The 19,993-nt window shown below is 42.1% G+C and overlaps 1 protein-coding gene across 1 annotated transcript in view; it reads left to right on the forward strand.

The window, feature by feature from the left end:
• Window positions 1-19,993, forward strand: part of DCDC1 (doublecortin domain containing 1) — a gene marked incomplete at its 5' end in the record, with an annotated part of 647,338 nt that overhangs the window by 454,816 nt on the left and 172,529 nt on the right. The window contains one exon of the mRNA XM_082270964.1: window positions 1,339-1,460. Within this exon, the coding sequence (XP_082127090.1) occupies window positions 1,339-1,460 (122 nt within the window). The remainder of the gene's footprint in view (window positions 1-1,338; window positions 1,461-19,993) is intronic.

The raw sequence follows: 19,993 nt of genomic DNA on the forward strand, positions 1-19,993 counted from the left end.
TGTTAGTACAGTGTCTCTGACTTGAGCTGTCAATTTTTTCTGGTCAACCCGCTGGGTTGAATGAAAAAAAGACTATTAGTGTCTACAAGGCTTAAAGCGTAACTCCACTTTTGTTGAGAAAAAAACATTCTCCTCTGGGTGATCTCTGTACATTACAAGGATTTTAACAAAGTTTGTTGCAGATTCCTACCTTTTTTTAATTCTGAAGAAATCCCTGTTTGTTTGTCTCTGTGCGTGTGGGTTTAATGGGAGTGGTTTCATAATTATCTATCAGCTGTAGCAGCTGCAGGGCTCTAATGAGGAAAGCTGCTGGGCCTGCATCCCTTTAGATGTGTTCCTATTAGGAATATCTCACCAAAAATGACATTTTTGTTGCAGGGGATGCCAGAAATCTGACTTGTATCTTAGCGCAGACTTCTGGGAAAATTAGTAAGCCAATCACACAAGCAGGAAATAATGTTTCTGGGGGTGTGGTCAGTATACATTCTGTGTACAGAACAGCTCCAGGTAGCCATATTGCCTTGCATTTTCTGAAAATTACAACAGCTGCAGATTGAAAAGGAAAGGTAATTTTTAATAACATTTAATTACAATATGACTTGTGTCGCAATTGTATACGCTATATTGTTTTTTCTTTATTTGCTATTCTTTCCCGCCACGAAAGTGGAGTTACGCTTTAAGCCCTTCCTTCCCAGCTCTGGCATCTCTTCAGATGTGTCTTTATGCCTGGGGGTTGGGCAGGATTCCTGATCACAGGACCACTATGATTAGCTGTCACAATGATCACATGATCAGAAGCCTATCCTGCTGGCTAGAAACCAAGAGCTGTCTATGACAGCTCAGTCACTGGGCTGGGCGATAATAGTGAGTGTGCTCTCAGCACAGAAACCTTGACCATCCTTGACACCCTCTTTGCCACTGCACATATGCACATGATGTTAGATGTTAGAAGTATATGGGAGTGCTACCAGAACAAGCATTTGTATACACTTGCAATATTTTTGAAGTATAAAACATTGTAAATGTGTATGTATTCTGTAGATGTACTGAATTTATTTTGTTTGTATGTAGTTTGTCCTGACATGCACTTTAAGTTACAGCTCTGCTGCACTGTAAAAAATAATCAGCATATTGACTGCTACCTATGTTGTGAACAATAAAAACACATTTTTTTTGTAAAAATACCAGCGTATGTACCATGTCTTCCACCTCTTTCTGAGACTTTAAACAATTGTGATACCTCATGTTTGAACGGGATAAGTAAGTAAATGTAGCATGACATTGATGCATTTCATGTTTAAGAGTTCTATGAATGATGCCAGTCATTTCAATCAACAGCAGCTTTCACAAGCGCCGGATGCCCAGCCACTGCCCGCAGGGGGCCCAGGGGAAACGAGGCAGCTGACAGTGGCGTTGGTGAGGAATCTCGCAGAGAAACATCCCAAGGCCTCAGCTCAAAGGTAAGCCACTGACAGAACATATATTTATTGTTCAATGACATTAGATGTTTTCCTTCAGTTTCATGTTACATTGATTCTCCAGATAGTATTGAAATATCTCCAGAGCCCTCTGGCTTGCTAGCAAATATTTTTTATTTTCTTGGCAAAATGAAATAGGAATGCCACTTTTCTATACATTTCTATATGGAATTGTCAAAGACTTAAATTTTTCACATTCAAACAAAAATTTTATTGATAAAGAAGATGGGGGTAGGGGGAGGGTACAGATAAATGGAGGAAGGGGTACAATTGCAAAAAACACCAATAACAGTACAGTAGGTCTACCATATTACAATGATCTGCCGTATAACATAAATTATGTAATTGAAATAATAATTAGTATCATAGAGCAATACAGAAAATAATTTTGAAAGAAGACGTATCCTATTAACATTCAAGATGATATAACGTTGTCCATGCATACAGTAAGAGTAAAAATATGACTCCCATCTATCTTTTCCGCAGTAGTAATCTAGTGAGTCAGCGTTTCAAGTATATTGGAAAGGTTAAGATCCATAGTAGGTGAAATGGCATTAAGTTAGCAAGATTTAAGGCATGTTAGCCAGTGGGTTACAGGCAGTGGCGGGACAAGGTCATCCAGTGCCCAGGACAAAGTTGCCAAACTGCACCCCAGTTGCCCTCACTACTCCTTGCGTCAGCCATTGTTCCCAGGGCAGCTGTGCCTCCTGCCCACCCCTTGTCTTCACCTTGGGTATTGAGATAAACGTTGGGCCTATATCTTTTGGAATTTAGCAGTGCACCCCCTGTGCTTATATATGAATTTCTTATAAGGAAGGGTAGTGTTATTGTGGAGCAACCACAATTCCTGAATTGGTGGAGTGGCTTGGCTCCGGATATATGCCACTTCCCTACAAGCTGAAAAAAAGTCTCCTGGAGGAAAGTAGTTTTGAACTTATCAAACTCTGTGTCTGGCAGTAGGCCAAGATTTACATTTCTGCATTAAAAAAAATGCCCCCTCCCCCCCAAAAAAAAAAAAAATATTGCCAAATCTTTATCATATCTTGCATGACATTAAAAATATATAAAACACATGCACATATGGGTAAAATCTCCAAATGGATTCTTCTATCTCTGACACTGTAGCAGTTAACTATCCTCCTGGCTGGAGTTCCCAGTCTTGCTTCCAAAGTACCTATTGCTTCTTCCACTAAACCCTAGTAACGTAGGGAATTGGAGAAAGGAACAAGCACATAGCTGGTGACACAGGCATTTGAAACTCTCAGAAGTTTGGAATGTTGAAGAAGCTTTCTAAGGCTACAGCACTGAAACTTCTGGCTTAAAATATTTAGAGACATTTTTTAGGGAACCTGCTTGAAATGCCCCTATTTTTCTTTTCTTTTATTAAGCCTTGATTTAGCCTTGAGTTTCTGTAGGAAATAGTTAACCACAAAGGCAGTGACATCATACTGTATGTCCTGTTGACCAAGTGGAAATTTATCACTTGCGGGTTTGTGCAATGAGATCATTATCAAGAAATGTGTTACATAAAATGGATATACAAGCAGTATGAATATCGTGTGAAGTAGTCAATGTAAAGACCCTCATTGGTTGATCCTGTGCATAACTGAGGGCCTGTTATCTTTTTCTTTGTGAAGGGAATTTTAGAAGGATCCCCTTCACAAGTCACATACAACTATGTGACTAGTGAGACAAGGCAATAATTAGATTAAAACTTAAGTAAATTCTAAAGGTTGCACTCTTCCTTCCTTGTTGTACTAGGCACTGACCCAAGAATGACTTAGGCCGGCCATACACTGTTCGAATCTCGGCCGGTTCAGCAGGAACCGACCAAGATTCAAACCAATAATGGGCAGGCTGAATGAACCAAGTTGACCCACCTGCCAGATTCACTTGCATTTATCGCAAGCGGCTGCTATGGCCCTAGCGATAACCACTGTCTTCTCCTGGCGGGAGTGGATTCCCCTACATGCTAATATATGGGAAGGTTTTTAATTATTGCATATTGGTGATGTTTTTTTTTCCTGGTTCTGATCCACTCTGCTTAACATGCCTAGGAAGAGGAATGGCCAAACACAAATCCTGGGTTTTTGAAATCTTGTCATAAGTCGTGAGTTTTTTTTTTAAATCCTGTGCTTTCTGATTTTGCCTAAACTGACTTTTAAAGAGGAGCCGTCCCCCTCTTAAAGACACTATGATCCCTTAACCACAAGTACTAGTATACTAATAGTATGTTTAAACTAGGATATACTTCTACTTTTTGATTGAGAATTGTTGTGATAAAGATTTATTCATTATTATCGACATTGGTAATAACTGCCCGAGTAAAAGCCCAATTCCACTACCCCCCCCCCCCACTAACACACACATGTGTTTTTGTTTTTATACTTACCTTTTCTCAGATTTCTTCATGCTTGTAACAGAACCGCGACCCACACTGTGTTTGTGGGCTTCTGTCAGTATACGGCTTCCTCCAGTCTTGAACATAGGTATCAGATATATTAGCTTCCCCCCATACAAAACTAGACGGAACTTACCTTGTAAAGAACTGGAATCTTTATTGAACAACTCACACCACATATATACAGGATGGACATCCCCCTCCTGATCAGATTACCCCACCAGGTTAGGTGCCTGATTACATAATCATATGCAGATAAAATTGTGTAGAGAAATATAATTAACCTGAACTAATTATCTAAAGAACAACCAACACAAACAGTGTTCTACTTTTCCACCAGTAACTAATAGCTGACAATGATTCAATCAACCTGATTAACTAGCAGACTGCCATCCTTGAGCTCCTGAAATACAATACACATTATCATAATTGTAAACACAGAACCCACAGTAGATAGCAGGTGAGTAAATCAGCATAGTCAACAATGTCTGGAAGACAGGTGGTTGAGCTGATGATATTAGCATCTGCTATGAGTCTGACTGTGTGAAGCAGTCTTCATGTTTCTTGAGATATATGGTTGATAAATATTACTATCCCATTTGAAGTAGTCCTAACCATATTCTCGGTGTCCACTAAGTACCTGTCCATCATTTCCTTGGTCACCCTGTGTCCCTAATAGAAACAGGGTGACTTACATATAAGAGGGGCCTAGGGGGCTGAGAGAGGGATTTCCCACCCTCTCTAAGGTAAGCTGTGTTCCACGGGCCCCCCAACCAAAGTGACTCCCGTCACAATGCTAGTCACATAACACACATTGGTTGATTTACTGAAACTGGAGAGTGCAAAATCTGGTGTAGCTGTGCATAGAAACCAATCAGCTTCTAACTTCAGATTTTTCAATTAGGCCCGCTGACATCCGATCCGATCCGTCAAATCTGGACGGATGAAAACCCTATTTTGCACTCTCTGGTTTTAGTAAATCCACCCCCCCCCCCCATGTGTCCTCTTCCGCTTTGCCTCTTCTTTAGAGCTGGATGATCCTCACCGGTGCAAATGCACTGATGTGATGATGCCAACACTGTTCTCATAAAAATAAAAACTGCCAACATTCGGCACGTGTGTATGCCACCCTGCCACTTATTGACGCTTATTTTCATTCCCTGGCACGTGACCCTTCTGAAATTCACTGGAGCTAGAGCAATTATCATTTCTGTCTTGGCCCTTCAAGCCTTGAGGTGCAAACTGGGATTTCTGAAGATTTTGGCTTGTTATGGGTTATATTTGCTTATTATTAATACTTTTATTTTTCAAAAAATTGAAAAATTGCCTTTAAATTAGATTGGTTTACTGATAGTGTCAACAATGCACCATGCCTGTGTAATGTGTGTTGAAGTGGCCACTGGTAGTTGACTGGGAGACTATGCAAATGATCACTGGACATAATTTTAATGAAAACTGCATATTTAAAAATATGGAAAATGCATTTTTAAATTACGTGAACACATTAAAGCTTAAATGAGATTTTAGTAATTGAGTTTACATATACTTTAACAGCATTCTTTTTCATGATTGATGGTCTCTTTAAAATATGGTCTGTGTTATATGGTCACTTTTCATTGCAAATAGTTCTATGTTAGAACGAAGCACATTTGTGTTAAAGTGGAATTCAAGCCTAACACTTACAATCCTTAAAAATGTTCCCTTTCCCTCCTTCTACCTATCCTGACTACTCTGCGTAAAGATCTGTATACTTACCTTTTTTATAGTCTGCTCCACTGCACCACGTGATCCTGCAGTTTTGCTACCATGGAGCGCTCGACAATGGCTAAGAATTTCGGGAGCTGTAATGTTACCTGTAGGCTCCTATGGCCCAGCCATTGTCGGCAGTCCCTCCTCTCCCCTGCAACCACCGTGTGGACAGTACCCAGGCCAGGCTGCCTCATACATAGCCATCATGAACAGCTGAGTCACCTCTTAGAATACAGATTCCAGGGCTCCCTAAGCTTCTCAGCCAAACCTGTTACTGTCCTGTGCATGTATGATGGCCAGAGGCCTAAGCTTTCCATTCTCTTTGCCCTTACACAGTTGACCTCCACTTCCTAGGAGTACTTACAGCCTTGATGCAAGCGCATGCTCTCAGGACTGGAACAGCCAGGTTTGCACCTCTTACTTCATTCTCTAGGCTTTGGCTGTAATAGACACTTCTCTAAATTTTCACACGGAGGCTTATGAGTAGTAAAATAAACCTCTTTTACTGGCTTAGGTGGAATAATACGATTTAACAGTCCAGATATTGGTAAAGGAATAGTCCAAATAATGGCTTACATTAGATTGCATTGAAAGCAATCAGGAGGCATGAGGTACAGTATCTTGTGGCTTATACCGAATATTGATCAGTCCTTCTCCTTCTCTCCATATCCGATCCCCAAGGATGGTACACTACACTCCCTAGAGGGAAGAATCAGGGGGAAATCCAAATCATCTCCATCAGATAATTCCAGGCAGAGGATCCCCAGGACTGATGCTCCCCTGAAGGAGGGAGCATGAGCATCTTCAGAGGATCTCTCTCTCCTTAACCTTTCCCCAAGCAGAAGACCTAGAGCTACAGCTCCTCTGATCTTAAATAGTGCTACTTATAGTACTCCACCTGGAGGAGCAGTACCCTTTAGGAGACCTCTGCCCAACTCTATCTGGCTACCACCTCTCAGTTACACAGGAGAGTCAGAGCTGCGGGATCACATGACCAGACCAAACAGACTAAAGAAAGGTAGGTATATTCATCATAGTTACACAGGGTAAGCTGTATAGGTAAGAGGAGGGGGCAGGGAACATTTTTAAGAATAGTTAGTGTTAGGCTTCAATTCCACTGTAATGTATAGGTAACTCTAGATCTACCTGGAAAAAAAAAAAAAATGAATACAGTTACTTCTATATCATTGTCAACTTACACAGCGATTTACATATACTGTACATTCACATCAGTCCCTACCCTCAAGGAGCTTATAGTCTAAGCTCCCTAACTTACATTCATACATACTCCTAATCGGGGCAATGTAGACAGGAGCCAATTTACCTACCAGCATGTCTTTGGAGTGTGGGAGGTAACCCACGCAGGCACAGGGGGAACATGCAAACTTCAGGCAGATAGTGCCCTAGTTGGGATTCAAACCTATGACCCTAGTACTGATAGGCAGTAGTGTTAACTACTTAACATCTGTGATGTCCTAATCAACAAAAGCAATGTATTTTTTTTAATATTTCATATTAAATAACTAAAGTACTTTTTAAATGGAATTATTTATGATCTTTAAAAATGCACAGTGTCATGATGCATTGATTTACATTATCATTATACTGTAACTGTAAGTCAGTATAGTGTTTTCTGAAAACTACCGAAACTATAAGGGGTGAGCAATGCCCCCTATGTCTGAAAGAGTTAAAAGATAATTGATAATAAAACCAGTGTCAAGATGGCCAAATGTGTTGGCAGGAGAAATCTTAGTCCACACAATAACTTGTAGAGCGGTGGTATTTGAGTATTAATTTGGAAGCATTGTCTATATTAGCTTATCATATTAAGTAGCTTACCTATATCAAGAGTGAATAGAGGAGAAGTGTAGCAGCCAACAAAGCCTCCTGACCCAGCTTGTCACCCAGTGACCTGTGAGAAGGAAATAATGAACTGTGAGTAGCTGTCATCCTAACTGCTTCTGACAGTTTGGCTATGGGCACATCTGTGTTACATTCATGAAGAGGTCTTTGTTTTTTTCCCACTAGTGACTCTGCAGACCGCTGTGGGGTTTTCTCGCTGCCCTGCTCCTATATGCGCCCTCCCTTCCTCGTGCGGAGAGCAGCTGCCACTGATGAAGATGACATTTAGTTTAATGATTTATTTGGCATTTATTATTGCATTAAAAATACAGACATTAATATATATATATATATATATATATATATATATATATATATATATATATATATATATATATATATATATACTTTATAATGTTTCGGTGAAACATTGGGCTTGCTTCAGAGTCCCTTCTTAAAAAACAATAAGACATATTTGACTGTTGTCATAGAGCCTCATTTTAATGGATGGGAGAAGGTGGGATTAGAGATTTAACCACCATGAGGTGCTGCAGATGAAATTTAAAATTGTAGCTTACAGTAAGACTTGGCAGTCATTATACCCCCTTTAATAGGACTCTCACTAGATGGAAATTTTGGAACACCTTTACCTGGATGGTATTAAAGGTACAAGCTCCACTGCTATCATTTTGGTTTCTGCTGGCACTACCAATTGATTCTCTGACCTAGAACAACTAATGATATATTACATGTCCTGATACTTGCCTGTTTGGGCCAGTGACTCCCAAAGTAGTAAAGCTAGGATTAGGAGGCATTCACCTTCAGAATCTATTTGTCAGTATTGGCTTCTGTCCTCAAAGGTTCTCTCCAATGATATTGAGCTATGCTAAACAGGTAATGTAATTCCATGCGGGTAGAGCATCTGTATGGGTTTAAAGCATGTTAATTGGGGACACCGTAACTTCCATTCTGTGGCCTGACATGTCATCCACTCGAGCAGGGGCTCCTAATTGCCTGTAATATCCATACCCCTTGGGGTTTGGAAACTCATTTTGGCTCCGTTCACATATTTCCATCCCGGATGCGATTCTGCCCGTGATCCCGAATCACAGAAAATCATGGGACGCTCGTGTGATTCTCGTCACTGCCAATGGTACCACAAACGCGTCAAGATTTTGCCACGATTGTCACCTGACGAATCGCTTTAAAATTGCGCAAACAGAATCGGGGGATGCCTATTGCCAAAAAGAAGTACAAGAACTTCTTTTGGGTGACAGGCGTCCCGCAATTCTGTTTGCGCGATTTCCCCGCGATTTGTCGGGCGAATCTGTCTAAATCTGTGTTAGTGAGCACTTCTCCTTTGCTGAGATAATTCATCCCAAAGTGTTCAATATTGAGTTGGCCCACCCTCTGCAGCTATAACAGCTTCATCTCTTCTAGGAAGGCCGTCCACAAGGTTTAGAAGTGTGTCTATGGGAATGTTTGACCATTCTTCTAGAAGAGCATTTGTGAGATCAGGCACTGATGGTGGATGAGAAGGCCTGGCTCGCAGTCTCCACTCGAATTCCTCCCACAGGGTTCTATTGGGTTGAGGTCAGAACTCTGTGCAGGCCAGTCAAGTTCCTCCACCCCAAACTCGCTCATCCATGTCTTTATTGATCTTGTTTTGTGCACTGGTCCAAATCATTTGGTGGAGGGGGGGTTATGATGTGGGGTTGTTTTTCAGAGGTTGGGCTTGGCTCTTTAGTTCCAGTGAAGGGAACTCTTAAAGCGTCAGCATACCAAGACATTTTGGACAATGTCATGCTCCCAACCTTGTGGGAACAGTTCCTGTTCCAACATGACTGTGCACCAGTGCATAAAGCAAGGTCCATAAAGACATGGATGGGCGAGTTTGGGGTGGAGGAACTTGACTGGCCTACACAGAGTCCTAACCTCAACCCGATAGAATACCTTTGGAATGAACTAGAGTGGAGACTGTTAGCCAGGCCTTCTATCCAACATCAGTGCCTGACCTTGCAAATGCGCTTCTGAAAAAATGGTCAAACATTCCCATAGGCACACTCCTAAGCCTTGTAAACAGCCTTCTCAGAAGAGTTGAAGCTGTTATAGCTGCAAAGGGTGGGCCAACTCAATATTAAACCCTACAGACTAAGACTGATATGCCATTAACGTTCATGTGCGTGTAAAGGCAGGTGTCCCAATACTTTTGGTAATATAGTGTATATAACATTTACTTAAGTAATGATAGATATAGTGACAGAAGTATAAATGCAATAATATCAAAATAATATATAAAGAAAGCTGCAGGTAGAATATAGATGCACTTCCAAGGTTCCTGACCATTTTCTAATGGTTTGGCAGACGATCATGGCAGAGAAGAGCTTTTCACAGTTCTGCTAGAGGACTACTTTTATTCCAGGTTTGACAGTGATATATACAGGGCTAGTATGTAAGTAAATGACCAATCTTAATTGTTTGGACAGTGATATCCCCTTTAAAAGAAGAAAGTGGGCTTCACAGTTAACAACGGCATTTCTATAGCCTTAGGTCAGTTAAGGTAAAGCCATACTTATGTCCTTATTTGGCCCCTTAACCAAGTCTCGGTGGAGGCATTCTTATACATTATTGAGCCACAGTCAAGGAACAATGTATTTTCTCCATCAATTATGAAATCTTTAGGATTCAATTGCTAGCTATCCATATGTAAAGTAAATCCCAGCTATTGACATCTTTTAAAGTCATAATAGTGTAGCACCCTCCTAGACAAGTGCTAGGTTAAGCATTTGTTTTTCTCCATCTGCTTATCAGGGGAGCCTGATCTTTTAGTTAGGCCTGCTCTCTGTGCTCAGTGTGCATTCATTTGGTCTGAGGCAGTGTACCGACTGCATCCAAAAGGGAGGCCTGTTGGACAGTGGAGTAAACCTGGCCAATGATGCTCAGGCATTTGTGGGAGTCCTAGTGGGAGGGCACCACCGCAGTGCATGCTGGGATTGACCTTAAAAGCAGAGAGAACATGAGGCAGAGTGTATTTTGCGGGAAGCAGAGTCCTAGGAGGAGGGTGACGGCTGTCTCTCCTTCTGTATGCTGAGGAAAGTGGTCACAGGCAGTTGGCCTGGTGAGCCAGGTGTGGAGCTGAGCCTTAAGTGTCCTGGGGAAACTGACAGTGGAGCTGAAAGCAGAGCTACTTGGGAAAAACAGTGTCCGTGAGTACCAGGGGGCTTGCCAAGGGGTCTGCCCAGGAAGGGGACCACTCCAGTGAGGTCAGTGGACAGAAGGTCAAAGCACACAGTCAGAGAGAAAGGGGGTGCCAAGTAGAATCCTGAAGAAAGATCTACCAAGTAATTCCCCTTTCATATACTTCACTTCAGTGGCAGGGTGAAGCAGCGGCCTTGCCGCATTCAACATAGATAGAAGTCCAACTCCTCAAGATTGTGCATAGTTTGCTAAGTTGGAGTATCCCACTCATCCCTTCTCCCATCCCATCATAAAATAAAAACAACAAAAACCGGGGGGGGGGGGGGGGGCGTGGCGACCGCCGAGCATGATGGCCGCTTAGGAAGGGAGCTTCAGGCTACGTCCGACTAACCTTATATCTACGGCCCGACACAGCACCTTCGGATCCGCCGCTTGCATAATTTCGGGCACGGGAAAATCCAGACCACCCCGCCGAGATGACAAGGAGGCGGACGGCGGCGCCCCCAGTCCGCAAACTATCGGACTTCTTCTTCTGCCCGGCGGCTCCCGGTGACCATTCAGACCGACATCTACAGCGCCTCTAGGAGCGGAGTTGCCGGCTGATGACGCCGCAGCACCAGGTCCCGCCACACAGACAGGGGAGACCGCACTGATGAGATTGGAGCGTTCCAGCGATTCGTCTCCCTCCACCCCTTCGACTCACAGCCCAGCCAAATCTCGCCCTAGGAGAGAGGGCAGTCCTCGGCTACCTGCAATGTCATCCATGGAGGTGAGCAATTCCAACAACCCTCCCATTACCTCTTGGGCCTACTCACCTCCTCCAAACCCATTTGCCAACATAGTCACAACAGGGCAACCTGTGTCAGACACAAGTTTGAAAGAAATGCTATCGATGCTACACTCCTCAATGCAGGCCAGCATCCTGGCTTCTATATCCTACTGTCATAAGGAGCTTCATGGCATGGGAGACAGAGTCAATGCTGTGGAACACAGGATGGAGGAATTCACAGTGTCCTATAATACACTAGTGGACGCCCACACTTCTCAACAGGAGGACATTCACAATATACAAGCCAAATTAGCAGATCTTGAGGACAGATCGAGGCGTAACAACCTCAAAATTCGTGACATACCTGAATCTGTCCAATTGTCCCAAATGCCTTTGTATGTAAAACAACAAAAACCAAATCCCCTGGACTGTTTACTGACTGAGCCAAGAACCTAAAGTACTAGGAATTTACAAGTCACTGCTATGGGTAACCCAGGGGAATCCGCTTCAAGCAGCTCCCATGGGAGTAGTGCTGCAATAGCGCCCAATGGCAAAACAATAGCATACCTCCCTACTTAAAAACTTAAGAATGAGGAACACTTCAGGGAGAAAGTGACTCTTGGAATGCTGGGATTTACATCAAATCTCGGTACAGTTCTGGTAAGTCTGGGACACTTGGGAGTTATGCAATAGCCATAGCAGCCCAAAAAGCTGCTATGGGGCCTGGGGCTGTAAGGAGGGCCCATTAGGTGAGCTTTTGAAGCAATTTATACACAGAAACTATGTTTGCATGTGAAGAAAAAATTAAATCCATAACTGAAGTATTAGACCAGGTCCTGCAGCCTCATAAGGCAATCAGGAGAGAATGGAAACTCCTCCTACAAGCTTTAAGCAGACACTGATCGAAGTCACAAGATTGCTCTAACTGCTGATAAGAAAAGTTATTTAGCAGTTTATATTTACTTAAACAATTGCATTTCCATGTTCTGTGTACTGTGGGAGACCAGATATAGTGAATTAAGGAAGTGTGCATTAGGGCTATAGAGTAATTTTCTACAGGAGAACTAAACATTTTGTTAAAACATAATATATTTTGATGGTAAATCTAATTGCTACTACAAAGTTTTTTTCTCTTTTTTTGGGCTATTGCATCTGCCTTTTTAGCACTTGTTTGCTGTAGTAGTGGAAGGGGTAAGAAGACCTAACATTTACACTGAGGCCCAGAGATTTGAGATACTGAATCATGTTGATGAGCTACTATGGGCAGAATAGTTAGCTGGAAAAATAAATGTTCAAAGTTAAGGTGGAACTTAACTGTATCCGAGCACCACAAACTGAAAAACACAATTTAATTCACTTTTATTGTTGAAAACAAACTCATCCATTCATCCACATCTTCATGTTTTAATTGGTGAGAAATCACTTTAAAAAACATCCCCCTAGCATTTATAGCTGCTACCTATCTTGAATAAGGGCAGATGAGTTGTATGGCATTCACTTCCTGGAATCCGTCTGGCCTTAGTGCAGGTATGCAGACAGGAGGGTATGCTTAGCTGAGAAAGTACCTTCTCCAGGTAAAAGATAAAAATGCCTATAAAAACTCATGAGATGTATGACATATATCACCTAAGCCAGAAAACAGGAAGAAATTGCAGAAATGTAGAAAAAGTTTATGAGTAATATACCTTGCTATGTATTTACTAGTGCTAGCAGCATAAGGATTAAAAATAGTTCAAGCTGATTGGGAAACTTTGGTTCCGCTTTAATTCCCTGCACCAGTGACCCCCCTCTGCTCTGTTCTGTCTACAGCTCTGGTCCTTAGTAATGTACTGACTATGCTGACAGCTCTCCTGCCACCATTCCTTGATTTAGACATACTTTATGTTAAGATCAAAAACATTTTGGAGCTCCCTGGAAGACCCCATCTAAATTTTGCTTAAGGACTCCTTTATCTGTAGTTACACCCCTGCTGGAATGTAATATAACTGGTATTAATAATGATTTTGAGCAAAGGGGATTTAACCACTTGCCGACTGCTCACAGTATATTTACTGTGGCAGTCAGCCCCTCACAGGCAGAGCGACGTAGGTCTATGTCGCTAGCCTGTGAGGGTCTCAGGAGCGAGCTCACGCCGCCAGAGGCACGCTCCCGCGTGGTCACGGACCCCCCCGCGCGTGTGACCGGCAGACCCGATCGTCCGCCGGTCACTCGTGATCGTCGGTGGAGAGGGAGAAAGGCAGGCGGCTAATGTAAACAAGCCGTCTGTCATTCTCCCCGGTGTATGAATGATGATCATACGGTTCTACTATGTAGAACCGTTGATCACTGTTCATACATCTCAAGCCACAGTCAATCACAGTTAGAATCACGCCCCTAGGGACACACATAGCCCCTCCCTCTCAAAAAAGTTAACCCCTTCACTGCCAGTGTAATTTTACAGTAACAGTGCATATTTATAGCACTGATTACTGTAGAAATGTCACTGGTAACCCAAAAAGTGTCAAAAATGTCAGTCAAGAGTCCGATCTGTCCGCCGCATTTTCGCAGTACCACAAAAAAAATTGCAGATCGCCGCCATTACGCGTTAAAAAAAAAAAACAACAAAAATGACAAAAATCTTTCCCTTTGTTAGTAAACGCGATAACTTTTGCGCAAACCAATCAAAATACGCTTTTTGCGATTTTTTTTTTTTACCAAACATATGTAGCATAAAACTAATTGGCCGAAAATGTTAAAAAATTTTGATTTTCACATTTTTTTGGGGGGGAATTTCATATAAATAAATGTGAAAAATATTGTTATTTTTGCAAAATTGACGCTCTTTTTTTGTTTATAGCGCATGATCAAAAAATCGCACAGGTGATCAAATACCACCAAAAGAAAGCTCTGTTTGTGGGAAAAAAAGGACGCCAAATTCGTTTAGGTACAGCATCGCATGACCGCGCAATTGTCTGTTAAAATCACGCAGTGCCGAATCGCAAAATAGGCTCTGGTCAGGAAGGGGGTAAAATCTTCCGGGGCTTAAGTGGTTAAGGACATATTGAGCAATCCAAATTTATGTTAAATTCCAGACAAGACCCCAGATAGTCCTAGAAGAGAGCAACCCAGATACCTTAGAATGAGCAACTCAAATGCTTGGCTACAAGATATTAGTGATGAGTGAATCTACCCAGATTGCTACATGCCAAACTTTGCTAGGAAGTGGTGCTTTTCTTCAAAGGTGAACCAGATTCATTCAATAAAGTGGTAAAGTGCTCTGTTGGATCACTTATTAGTTAATTTGCAGCTTGCAGGAGCTTGGGGCATTTCAAAGAAATCCTGTTGTGTAGCAGGTCCAGTAGGGACCCAACTTTTAAAGTTGCTAGGACTGATGGGGTAAGAACTCCCCTATTACATCAGTGACCCAAAAAGGAAGTCATTTTTTTTTAAAAGTTGATGGCTGCGCTGGACTGACCTACTCGATAGAGGGTCTCTGGGTGCGTGGTAAGTGAGAGAGGGCCACTTGGGGAAACCAACTCCCAATCAATCTGGCCCAACTGGATGAAAAAGGCAATGGACCCTTGTTAAGGGGTCTGGGCTGCTACCCTAAGATGCGGCCTAGTGGTCGTTTCCAAAGTTTCTAGTGGTAGTCAGTTGGAGGAGCGCCAAAAATCAGCAATAAGAATCCCACTTAGATCAAAAGATCGTAGTTTTATTGGTAGCAGAACATGTTAAAGCCTTTTAAAAGGACTTTAACATGTTCTGCTACCAATAAAACTACAATCTTTTGATGTAAGTGGGATTCTTATTGCTGATTTTGGGTGCTCCTTTAACCAACCAACAAGGAAGTAATCTATCTCCATATTGGTTCGTATGCTGAAAGGGGACTTTCCAGTGAAGCTTCTGGAGCATGGGCATTCTTTTTGCTTGGGCTAGTGCCACTCTACACTATAGTGAACTAATAAATATTTTCTGTGATGGAGTAAATACTGTAGCAGGCTTTGCTATGCTAGACACCCAGCGAACAGATTTTCAATGATCTCATCTCAATCGGATGTAGCAAATAGAGTTGTTTCAATAGAAGAGTCAGAGATTTTTTTATTTTTTTTATTTATAGATTTTTTTTATTTTATTGTTAGTCTATTTGGCACATATTATCGCACATGAAGTTTTAATGAGCAGAGCGGGAGTTCATGAATTATACTGCATCTGAGCAGATGATAAATGGGATGAGCAGACTGACATGATGTTTCCTGGCATGAATAGGGATAATCTCCTCCTGAAATGTGGGATTAGTCTGCTTTGAATTCAGAAGATCTCAAGAAATGTGGAGTCATCTTTCTGGGCACAAGGGTAGCATAAGAATGATTAAATAATATGTTCTGTTTCCTAGGAATTAAACTTCATCTACAAACATTCTAGGCAGCCAGGCTGGGGGGTTGATCCAGTATTTGCAAAAAGGTAAAATAATGCAGATTAACAGTCCTTAGATGTGGTGGCTGCATTCATTTTTTCCCCCTTTATTTTCACCTGGTAATCCTGCCAGCACCATACATCTTGTCCTAGAGTGACAAGGCTTACTCACCCTCACCTACACAGGTTGAACTGGATGGACTATTGTCTTTATTCAACCTCACCTACTATGTAATATATGTAACTATGTAACCCTACTTTATCTATGGAGAAACAGCATTATTACCCTAGGACAGGACTACAGACCCCATCTAACTCATTTTCCTTTAAAAACATAGGGGGTGGAGGGGTGTTATCTAGTCCCTATAAGCAGTGCTTTAAGTGGCCCAAAAGAGGTGCCGGTACTCTATTATAGCCTATAAATTTTGTCGCCCCCTCACCCCACGTCAGGGTCCCCACAGAGCACCCCCCCCCCTGGCCTGGTCTGCGACTCCGGAGCAGGAGGACTCACTGGTGGTGACTGGTCTGGCTCTGGAGTGGGAAATATTCTTTGGGGGGGGGGGCAATTGAGGGTGCAGATGTCCAAAATGAGGCGCACGGAGAGGTGGCGGTATGCTCAAGAGCCATATTTGGAAGTGGCGGTACTGAGTACCAGTGCATACCGGCCCACTTAAAGCACTGCCTATAAGGTCCCTTTCACATGGGGTGGCTTCCGTTCCGATCAGCAGGGGGATCCACTCCCAGATCCCTTCACTATCCATTTTTACCACCGACTACTGTCCTCTCCACCCAAATGTCCGCTCTTCTTCTTGTTTTTTTGTTTTTTTTTCAGGCTGGATCGGACCAGGGGGTAGGAGATAGGGGTGTGGTAACAGACACAAGTCCATTTACAACCACCTGTCCATAGGAGTATGTCCATAAACCTTCTAATCAGGTCTGCCTGAAAAACTGACAAATGGACCTAATTGGATCGCCTATGTGAAAGGGGCCAAAGAGAATTGGGAGGGCTGATAACATTGTTGTCTGGTGATCTTGCCAGTAACACATTTTCTGTTTTAGGATGGAAACGCTCAAAGTACTGTACTGTATATACAGAGGAGCAACATTGTCATAATAGGACAGAAAGTGTGTTGGGGCTACAGTACACCTCCCCCTCTTCATATCTTCCTAACATAGGGGAGTTGTTCTTTAGTATGTGAAGGTGAACTGGACAGCTTGAGCTTTCGAGTGCCTTAGAGCAGTGGTCCTCAACCCTGGCCCTCAGGGCCCACTAACAGGCCAGGTTTGCAAGATAACTGAAATACGTCCCAGGTAATATCATTTTCTGCTCAGTGATTGCAGTATTCTAGTCTGCATCTCCCCAAAGGTAATACTTAAAATCTGGCCTGTTAGTGGGCCCTGAGGACCGGAGTTGAGGACCACTGCCTTAGAGGCAGGGAGACACAATACGTTGGAGAACAATATTAAGACACATTTAACAATACAGCTTTTGTCATTTGTACAAATAAAATTATTCAATTTCACAACATGTACTTTTACTTTGCCTTTATAAACATAAGTGTGGTGCCTCATTTAATGTCCCCCCGGGCAACTCTGGCCACTTCGGTGGTTCCTGTTTTTGTATGCATTTTGGAATGGAGGCACACCACTTTGATGTGAGATTCAGATCACACCCCTCTGTATTTTGTAAAAAAGTAATGTTTTTTCACAAAAAGGGTGGTGTTACAGACACTTTATGGCTAAAGGTTTTACACCTAACTATATAACCAAAAAAATGTGGACATGCACCACATTAGTGCAGGTGTTTCCATCGAAAATATCTGGTAATGTTACGGATTGCAAAGACCTAAAAAGCATGTATCCAATCTTGTAGTGGCAGTTCGGTGAAGGCCCTTTTCTGTTCCAGCATGACTGTGCCCTGGGCATAAAGCCAGCTCCAAAAGGACATAGTTTGATGAGTTTGTTGTGGAGGAACCTAAATAACCTGCACAGAGCCCTGATCTCAACCCTGTTAAACACCTTTGCAAATAATCGGGAATGCCAATTGTGAGCCAGGTCTTCTCATCTCGCATTATAATTAGTCCTCACAAATGCTCTTTTATCTGAATGGGCACAAATTCCCATTGACATATTCCAAAATTTTGGAAAGTCTTTCCATAAGAGGGGAGGCTGTTATAGCTGTAAGCAAGGAGGGGGCAACTATCCATGGGATTTCCAACAAACCTACAGTGTATAGGTGTGATGTCAAAGCAAGTATTTATAAACACCTTGGCCATAGAATGTCTGATCTTTAGGCCTGATCTCCTGTGAAGACTTTGTCAGTTGACGGTGGCTTTCCGTGGTCCTCCATTCATTATGTAATGAAGGTTACCGCACAGCTCACAGTGTGTCAGCGTGCTAATATTATACAGAGTGCATACTATTCAACCACTCACATCAGCCCTGCTTTTAAAAAAAGCTTATGACCTAATGCCTTATACATCGATAGACTGATAAACACTCTAGGGTCAATTTGGTCTGATGCCAATAAGTCTACTGACCTATTTTTTAATTGTGGGAGGTAGCTGGAGCACTTAGATGAAACCTATTAAAACGTGTGAAGAACAAATTCACTCCATGCAAATACTGTCCTTGGTGGGATTCCAGTCCAGGACCCAGAGCTGCATGAGTGCTGACTACTATGAGTGGCACAGTGATGAAGTAGCAATATAGAATAGTCTGTACATTTATTTTTTTCTATTTATTAGAATCTAGGAAAAACTGAGGTGCATTTTAAATTAGTTCTTCAGACAGTTGTAACTAATCATTTATTTGTTCTAGATACCTAAAGTATTTTTGGTTGGAATCTGGTTATCGTTGTGATACTGAACACATCCTGGTCAGCTACCAGTATACCTCCATGTCTTAGCCATCGTAATTGTGGTTCCTACCTCTTTGTTTTATCATAATCAACCCTAATCTGCTGCCTATTAACTCAGATGATCTGTTCTTTTAATTCTGCAGTGCCATCCTTACAAAGCTAAGTGTTCTGGGCACAGCTGTTGCCATTGCATAACATGTTGTAAGACTCCAGTCAGGGATTAATAATTCAAGGCTTTCATTATCAATTATGTTAGAATTACATTGAAATTCAGTAAAACTCTGCAGTGATTATGTGTATGCTTATACTGTAGATTCAATTTAAAAAAATCTCGTTGTATGATGGTATGTCATATACTAGAGCTACTCTAAAGAGAATGGGTCATAACTAGACCCATGCAGGAATTGAAATATACGTTTTATAATCCCAGCTCAGTCTTACGTACAAAAGATTTATATCTTCTTATCTTTATGTAGCATTAATTTTTAAACTACCCCAATTTGAGTGCTAGGGTCAGAGGTCAATTGATGCCTGACAGTTGCGGCCATGTAAATTATCTGACCCCATATCAACTCATAAATGTGCATAATGGTCAGTAACAGAGCACCAATGGATCTTAGGAATGTAATGCCTCGTTTCCACTGAGCGGTACGGTTCAGTTTGGTACAGTTCAGTACGGTACGGTTCGGAACTGTACACCTTGATTAGGCTTGTGTTTCCACTGCTAACAGTACCTCAGCTCAACAGTACCTCAACAGTGTAGCTTCACCCTGTTGGTACGGTACTAATGTGCTTGGTAACCCAACAAAAGGATCCCAAGAAAGTGGTACGGTACGGTTCGGAATTAGGGTACCATTCACATTTTGAGAACGGAAATGGCAAAAATTGCATACTGTACCAAACCGAACTGAACTGTACCGCTCAGTGGAAACAAGGCATAAGTGACTGCAAGGCTCTATTGTTTGATACTGTATCTATACACACAAAAACTAGCAGCCATTGTTTGCGCTCAGGCATATGGCAAAGCAACAGCTGCCAGATTTCATGTGACCTCTGACCCTAACAGGGTAAAATATGAAAATCAGAAAAGACAGAGTGTATACATTTATAATCATGTAAAGTGTATCTAAATCCAAGAGGAACATTTTAATATATTGCTGCTTTCCAGTCATTAGATGTGGCAGCTGCATTTGCTTTCTTTCTGCATCCTTTTTTTCCTTTATTTTATCCTGGTGATCTTGCCAGTAATATACTTCCTGTCCTGTGGTGACAGAACTTACTGTACTGGATCTCTGGAGAAGCAG

The sequence above is a fragment of the Pelophylax lessonae genome (genome assembly GCF_965119305.1).
Source record: "Pelophylax lessonae genome assembly, chromosome: 10".
NCBI classification, from domain to species: Eukaryota; Metazoa; Chordata; class Amphibia; order Anura; family Ranidae; genus Pelophylax; species Pelophylax lessonae.